The following is an 8147-nucleotide window of genomic DNA, read 5'->3' on the forward strand; positions in this document are numbered from 1 at the left end:
TGAGGAGATTTCACTTATCACGTATAATCCGCAATGTGAGTAGGTTTTAAGAAATATGAAGAAAAATTGATTGAAAATGTTAGTGGAATGTGAGGTTAATAAATGAAAAAAATAAATATGGACATTATTTTGTGGATGGATGAATACTAAGTAGATGGAGGGAGTAGCAATTGTCTAAATGATGAGATAAAATCGGCCCATTTATAGAAAAAACAGATTTACTTATGGGCTGGGCCTGGGCAGTCATGGGTTTAGTGATGGATCTGCACGGGCTTCGAACCACCTTGGGCTCGGTCCGGCCGTAGTCCGCAAGCCGGTCATGGGCAACACCTCTATTTCTAAACGCCCAATTCTTTGCAAGTTTAAACCCTTGTTTAAATTCTCTCCCCAAAAAAAAACTCAGCTTTCTTCTTCTTTCTTCCTCCTCTCTCTCCCTCTCTCTCATTGCAGTTGCAAATTGAGCGATGGATTCCGACGGTGGCGCGTCGCTGCCATCTGTCTGCCCCGACGCGCGGAAGCGGCGCGTGTCCTACTTTTACGAGCCAACAATCGGCGACTACTACTACGGCCAGGGCCATCCGATGAAACCCCACCGCATCCGCATGGCACACAATCTGATCGTCCACTACGGCCTTCACCGCCGCATGGAGATCAGCCGCCCATTCCCCGCCGCCTTCGAAGACATCCGCCGCTTCCACTCGCCGGAGTACGTCGAGTTCCTCTCCTCCGTCGCGCCCGAGACTCTCCTCGACCACACGCACGCGCGTCAGCTCAGGCGCTTCAACGTGGGCGAGGACTGCCCCGTATTCGACGGCTTGTTTGACTTCTGTCAGGCCTCCGCTGGCGGCTCCATTGGCGCGGCCGTCAAGCTCAACAGGCAGGATGCGGATATCGCAATTAATTGGGCCGGGGGTTTGCACCATGCGAAGAAGAGCGAGGCTTCGGGGTTTTGCTACGTTAATGATATTGTTTTGGGGATTCTCGAGCTGCTGAAAGTTCACAGGGTATGGAATCGATAATTAGTTTAACCTTTTCGCTTTGAAATTACGTGGCAATTTGTTTCACTCTGCGCGTGTCTCTAAGTTATGGAAAATTGTGTTAATTGATTCCGTCTGTAGCCTGTACCGGTTTATAGTTTTGTGTATCAGTTTGTTTGTGTTTCCTAGTGACTGGTGCCTATGTTAGTACTCCATATACAAGCAGACACCTTTTTTGCTTCAAAGTTTTAATTTTTTTTTAATATGATGTGTAGAATCATGTTTGATGTTTGGTCACTCTCAGATGGTAACTTTCAAGGGTAAAAGAGTTAATTGATTTATGAACTTGAGTTATATCATTAGATATTCTAAAAACTTGTAATTGTACCTGTCTCATTGTTTGAACTTCCCTTGTTTTCCTTGATAAAATTATTGTTAGTAGAACTATATATGTCGATACCACTCAGTATGGGTTCTAATGTCTGCTTGCAATTCATAAGTTGATCCATGTGTTAGAACGTAGGAAGGCTTAAGAGTTATACATTACTCTATGTAAGAAATAATCTTGGCATTCAATGTAATGCCTGTTGATATACTCTTTATAATGTGGTGTCTCATTGTTTGAATTTGTTACTTCCCTTGTTTTCCTTGATAAAATTATTGTTAGTAGAACTATATATGTCGATACCACTCAGTATGGGTTCTAATGTCTGCTTGCAATTCATAAGTTGATCCATGTGTTAGAACGTAGGAAGGCTTAAGAGTTATACATTACTCTATGTAAGAAATAATCTTGGCATTCAGTGTAATGCCTTTTGATATACTCTTTATAATGTGGCATTCTCTGATCACTGTATTTTCGATGGCAGCGGGTACTTTACGTGGACATTGATATTCACCATGGTGATGGGGTTGAGGAAGCCTTTTATGTTACTGATCGTGTTATGACAGTGTCTTTCCATAAATTTGGAGACTTTTTTCCTGGAACTGGGCATATTAAAGACGTTGGAGTGGCCTCTGGAAAGTACTATGCTCTTAATGTCCCACTGAATGATGGATTAAATGATGACAACTTCCGAAGCTTATTCCGTCCAATAATGCAGAAAGTAATGGAGGTCTATCAGCCAGATGCTGTTGTTCTTCAGTGTGGGGCTGATTCGTTGTCTGGTGATCGGTTAGGTTGCTTTAATTTGTCTGTGAAAGGCCATGCAGACTGCCTTCGGTTTTTGAGGTCATTCAATGTTCCTCTTATGGTTTTGGGCGGGGGAGGGTATACAATCAGAAATGTTGCCCGGTGCTGGTGCTACGAGGTCTATCTCTCTCCCTCTCTTACACGCACAAATTTGTTTGCATGTGTGTGCTCTCTTTCTATCTTTCATATGCTTTTGCATGCCAAATTTATACCATTGTACATGTATCTCGTTTCATATTATCATTTACTTTTGATAATTTATGTGGGGTATCAGCTGATATGAAATTTTGCACTTTGTTGTAGACTGCCGTGGCTGTAGATGTGGAGCCAGATAACAAGTTGCCGTACAATGAATATTACGAGTACTTTGGCCCAGATTATACTCTTCATGTGGAACCAAGTAATATGGAAAACTTGAATACGCTGAGGGATTTGGAGAAAATCAGGTAAAGTTAAGTTCACGCCATACGAATGTACATGCTTGAAGATCTCCTGTATTTCTAATATAGTGCTACAAACTTATGCCCCTTGCTGTTTGAAACCTCCGTCCACTGCATTATTATAACTGATGTTCCTCTGTCCCAACTTCACCAAACCTGGTCTCAAGGTCCTATAGTTACCATAATATTGCTATATGTTGTTTTGCAACACTGCAGAATGCAGCTTGACATCTACGAGGATAATTTAACTAACATCATAAAACAGTGTTTATTGGTACAATGCCATAGATAAGGACTAAGTCACCATCGTCACTGTTATATCTCACTTGATAAATACCCACCAACTGATGCTACCTTTTTCCAAGACCAATGTTCTACTTTCTCACAATCCTGATCAACATTATAATTGTTTTTGGTTTTGTCTACTTTCACTTTCTTTTTATATATTTTGCATACATGGAAACCACTTGTGTATTTGTGCATGGTATGTCAAGGGGATTGCTGGATCCTCACACACAACAAACCCATTACATTTAAGTTCCTAAAAACTACTTGGTTTATCTCTTCTACTATATATTGTTTGTCAACCTTAAGCTGTTAATTGTATTTGTAGAACTTGTTCAATTGTCAGCATTTATAGTTGTCTTCGTCTCTTCGACCAATTTTTCTGCAACACGTTAATTTTTTTTTTCTGTTAGATAGTACTCTCTTGTTTATCAGTCCTGTTTTCTAGTTATTTACTCATTTACCTTCAAGTTAAAGCTGTACTCCATCTGGTTATTTTGAAAATATTCCCTTTCATACCCCTTTTATACAGTTAAAATTTGGAAACTTTACTCTGTGTGTCTACGCTATGGTGCAATTGGTATTTTCGAGTTTTTGTTTTCATTATGCAGTAAAAGATTTGGAAAATGGTAAATAACTCTTGGGTCATTAAACCATGACTCTGTACGGACTATAGTCATTATACTTTTGGTCATCGAAATGTAATTTTTTTGCACATATTGTCCATTGAAATATCTGCATAGCATGCTTTTTTATATTCGAAGGCAACATTGTCTGCACAAATTGAGATGTCATTGAAAAACTGTGTATCCATCTCTGCATCTAGAAGTGTGATAATAGGCAGTCACTAGAGAAAATCAATAAGAAAAAGAGAATTCAGGTGCATTATGGTGATAGATACTTTCACGTAATTGATGTAAACCACCATTTAAGCAATCATTCTTCATTTTGTGTGGATTAGTTCCCTAGTTTTATTTACTGTCTTGAAGATAATGGTATCAAAATGATGGAGAAAATCATGTAATTACTTTTGTTACACATAAGGATGACCGATCGTATACTCAATTTTATTTATATTTATCAGTATTAGTATTGAACCTTGAATCTTGTGGAATGCTAAAGTATGCCATTTGAATAGATTAGTAGGTGGTTTGTCCAAAGCAAAAACAGTTGAGTTACCAAAAGTATACTATGATGACTGTTTTGCTGCGTTTGAAGTTTTCAAAGAAAAGGATATGTCTTTCATATGTAGAATGTAATCGCTCTTGGTTATTTTCACATAACTGTAAGCTATCATAAGTAAATTTCTCAAGATCAGTATAAATGTCTACTTGCAGGAACATGCTACTGGATCAAATTTCTAAACTGCAGCATGCACCCAGCACCCAGTTTCAAACAATGCCTCCAACCACAGAAGTTCCAGAAGAGGTGAAATTACTGGATAACATGCACAACTCTATCTTTGAATGTATTAATTTCCTTGCAATGTAACCGACCTATCTCCAATTTCAGAGAGACGAAGACATGGAAGTGAGACCTAAACCCCGCATATGGAATGGGGAGCATGATTACGAGTCTGATGAGGATGAGATTGACAAGCCTTCAATGCGAAGCTTGAATAGCGAAGATACATTTGGAGAAAATATAGATATAAGGTAGGATCTGTGTTCAGTGATTCCCATTATCTTCTTTCCAGATAAGTTATGCTGTGTTTAAATAAATCCCATTCAATGTTATCAATCTCGTATGGCAGCTTATGGCAGTTCGCCAAAAAACCGCCACAGGGATATGGCGCATTAGTATGGCGGATATGGCGGTCAATAATTAAATAAATAAAATAATAATTATATGTTTATATATAATTCAAAAATTAGAAAATAATAAAAATATAACATCTAAAATTCTTAAAACAATTAATAAAGCATAAAATACAACTCAAACATCCATGTTTCTTGCATAATGCCCCATTCCTAAATGCGGTACATACGCAATGTTGTCAAATGACGGATATGGTGCTATGGCAGTTCCACGGTGCTATGGCGTTTCCACCACTGAACGCCATGCCATAGCGCCGCCATATCCGCTATTTGATAATATCGATCCCATTACACCTAACCTTAAATCAGCCAAGCCCCTTCCCACCAATGTGACAAAAAATAAAGACAAAATAATTCATGTTATTATTAAAATATGAAGTGAAGTGGATTCATCTTTCGTAAACCTCTGCGTTTCTCTCTTTTCTTTGTGACAATCCAGAACCCTCAGCAGAGACCAACTGAAGCTCCCTTTCATCCATGGAAGTAGGACTCTCCCATCTCTCTGAGTGAAACTTTCTTCTCTCCATTGTGGGAGTTTCTTTCATCCTCCATCTATCTATGGTTGTCTCTCTTTTGGATCTGCGGGAGTTTCTGAAGTTCTATAATTTGGTTTGGGAGTTAGGATACTCACATCAGATTTGTTTTTTGTTTTGATCTTCTGTATTCTCTCTCTGTGGTTATGTGTGAGGGTCTTTTACTGGAATCTGCATATGCTCATAATCTGAATAATTCAACTGCTTCTCTAAACTCGCAAGTGCAGAAGTGGAGTGAATGACTTTGTGATATTGGATATTCTTTTGTTCACCTTATGGGGCCCATTATTTTTAGGTGGTGGAGTGAGTGAGTTTGTACCAGAACTGTTGAGATTGAATTACATCAAGACTTTCTAGGTTGGCTTGACACGGGTTTTGTCTATGAGGTTCGCCATTGTTCAGGAGTGTGGTTTGTCTAGAGAATGCTAATGGATAATGTCTGTATTCATGTTGTCACACACACACACACTCACCAAAAGCAAAAGGCTCCAAGGACACTTTATTGCATTTCCTTGTCTGATTCTCATTTGTTTATGTCGCCTTTTTTGGTATCAAAAGAATGCCAAAGAACTAATACATCGGCTTTTGACTTATGAATTGTATCTGTTTTTGTTTATATCAGGGATGGTTCTGACACAATCAAGATCGAGGATACATCGGATGAACAAAGATGAGTTTACTCATCAAGAATGAACTGCTCAAGGAAATTTGTTTAGTCAGAGAGTCGAGTCGACCTGAAAATAGATTATACAGGAAGCGGATGTAAAAGAATGAAGTAAAAGAGAAGATTATTCAGTTTCTAATTATAGGCTGTGTCAAGTATTTGTATTATTACTGATGTTTTATTACCGGTTATTGTAAGTACAACACATTGCAGCTGATGTTTAAAGAAAGTGAGAATTCAAGCAACCATCATTCAAGTAGATGTTGAAATGTTGAATTAGAATCACTCTCCAAATTTATGTAATTGATGAAATTACACTCGTTGAAGTCATCATCCAGATGTGTCGAGTTTCTCCTTTATTTATAGATATTTATGTAAGGCGTAATTTATTTAGTATAATTGTAATGTCCGTTTTTTTTTTTTTATTTAAGGGGTGTTTGCTTTTTGTGAATATCTTGTTTAAGATATGGTGTGGTATGTTTTATTTGTTTTATATTATTTATGGGTGTGAATATTTAGTTTTATGGTTATTTGAAAAGCAAATTAATATCTTAATTAATAAATTAAACCCCCCCCTCTCTCTCGGTTTTTCTCTCCCTCTCCCTCTCTCTTTTTCGAAAACCCTCCCTCTCTCCCCACTAATTTCTCAACCTCCCCCACTCCCTCTTAACCGATTCATTCCCCTTTTTTCCAATCTTTTTCTCTCTTCGGTCTCTCTCAATCTCCCTCTCTCTCTTTCGCGAAGTTGCTCTCTCACCGGTAAGTTCTCTCGCCCTCCTCCCTCTCGGTTTACCTTTCCCCTTTCATTCCCCCTCATCATCATCTTGAATTCTTCAAGGTGTTACGCTCGCTCGTTGTGAATCGGAGTCGGAGGAAGAAGTAAACCGCTCGAATTACGTTTGAACTATCCGGGAAAGGTAACCCAAACCCTAACCCTTGTTAAATTCGAAAAAACATGCATGTAGGACGTTTTTGGGAAGGTTTAGATGCTGAATAGGTTTTGTGATTATGTGTTGTTGTCAAGCATGTTTTGATAGTAACTGACAGTGGGTTCCGACCCCGTTTTGACTGAGCAAACGATCTCCTTTTGGTACGAAATTTTAACCGTATAAACTTGGATGCGTCTTCGGTGTGGTGTGTAAATTTCAGCTTCATTGGATGTCGTATGATTTTATTATGATTTTTGCAAGTAGACTGCGCAGATTCACGAATTGTATGTTTTTGGGAGATGTTTTCATGTGCTTTGGGTGTGTTTCTGAGTGTTGTGTTCTGTGAAGTATGTGAGTGTGTTTGGCCAAGAGATGGCTCGGGAAAATCAGTGTTTGGTTCGAGAGTTTTCGTGTGTGTTGGCCGAGAGTTGTAGGGTTCAGCCTAGGGCAGATTTGTGGAGAGTCTGGAAGGGATGATCCGAGGTGTTTGGGTGTGTTTTGGGATGTAGAATGCGTGGTGTGTTTGTCGTATAGGGTTTGAGAATCGGGGGTCAGAGGAAAAGGGGTGTAAACTAGGTGCCGAGCAGACGGCCGAGATGGTCGGCCGAGGTGCCGAGCCGGACGGCCGAGATGGTCGGCCGAGGTGCCGAGCAGGCGGCCGAGATGGTCGGCCGAGGTGCCGAGCAGGACGGCCGAGATGGTCGGCCGAGGTGCCGAGCAGGCGGCCGAGGTGGTCGGCCGAGGTGCCGAGCCGGACGGCCGAGATGGTCGGCCGAGGTGCCGAACAGGCGGCCGAGACGGTCGGCCGAGGTGCCGAGCCGGACGGCCGAGACGGTCGGCCGAGGTGCCGAGCCGGACGGCCGAGACGGTCGGCCGAGGTGCCGAGCAGGCGGCCGAGATGGTCGGCCGAGGTGCCGAGACACAGGCGGCCGAGACAGCCGGCCGAGGTACCGAGCCAGGCCGAGACGCCGAGCCTTTTTCCCGAACCTGTTCCGAGCCAGGTGAGCCGTTTGTGCAGTGTGGGTGTTCCGGGAGTTTGAGTGTTGTGGTTGTGTCGTGTGCGCGTCTTGGGTACGTGGTATGCGTGTCGGGTGCGTGCGTGGTGTGTTTCGGACGTGTTTTTTTTGTGTGTTTGTTATAACATGTTGTTAAGTGTGTATACGTGTAACGTGCTAGATGTTGAAGTCGTCCAAGTAGGAATCATGCATTGTCGTTAAACATCGTCTACCCTGACTCTAATTATGATATTTATTTATCTTTCAAAAGAGTGATCTTTTACGAGGAAAGTGTGGTTGAAGGGAACTATTTTA

At 40.9% G+C, this 8147-nt stretch overlaps 1 protein-coding gene across 1 annotated transcript; it reads left to right on the forward strand.

The window, feature by feature from the left end:
* The first annotated feature begins 382 nt into the window (after positions 1-382).
* LOC121749803 (histone deacetylase 6-like) lies at positions 383-6153 on the forward strand. Its single transcript, XM_042144445.1, has 6 exons — positions 383-1004; positions 1847-2287; positions 2473-2615; positions 4232-4322; positions 4407-4549; positions 5867-6153. Exons 1-6 carry the CDS (start codon positions 465-467, stop codon positions 5916-5918), a joined length of 1410 nt encoding a protein of 469 aa, XP_042000379.1. The 5' UTR covers positions 383-464; the 3' UTR covers positions 5919-6153.
* The last annotated feature ends 1994 nt before the right edge of the window (positions 6154-8147 follow it).

This window comes from Salvia splendens, chromosome 9 (genome assembly GCF_004379255.2).
Source record: "Salvia splendens isolate huo1 chromosome 9, SspV2, whole genome shotgun sequence".
Classification (NCBI taxonomy): Eukaryota; Viridiplantae; Streptophyta; class Magnoliopsida; order Lamiales; family Lamiaceae; genus Salvia; species Salvia splendens.

What these genes read in the sequence shown, in the direction of transcription:
- LOC121749803 (XM_042144445.1), top strand. Translation starts at nt 465, where the DNA reads ATGGATTCCGACGGTGGCGCGTCGCTGCCATCTGTCTGCCCCGACGCG. An exon ending in AGGGATTTGGAGAAAATCAG is followed by an intron (nt 2,616 to 4,231) that starts GTAAAGTTAAGT and finishes GTCTACTTGCAG; the next exon opens with GAACATGCTACTGGATCAAA. An exon ending in CCACAGAAGTTCCAGAAGAG is followed by an intron (nt 4,323 to 4,406) that starts GTGAAATTACTG and finishes CTCCAATTTCAG; the next exon opens with AGAGACGAAGACATGGAAGT.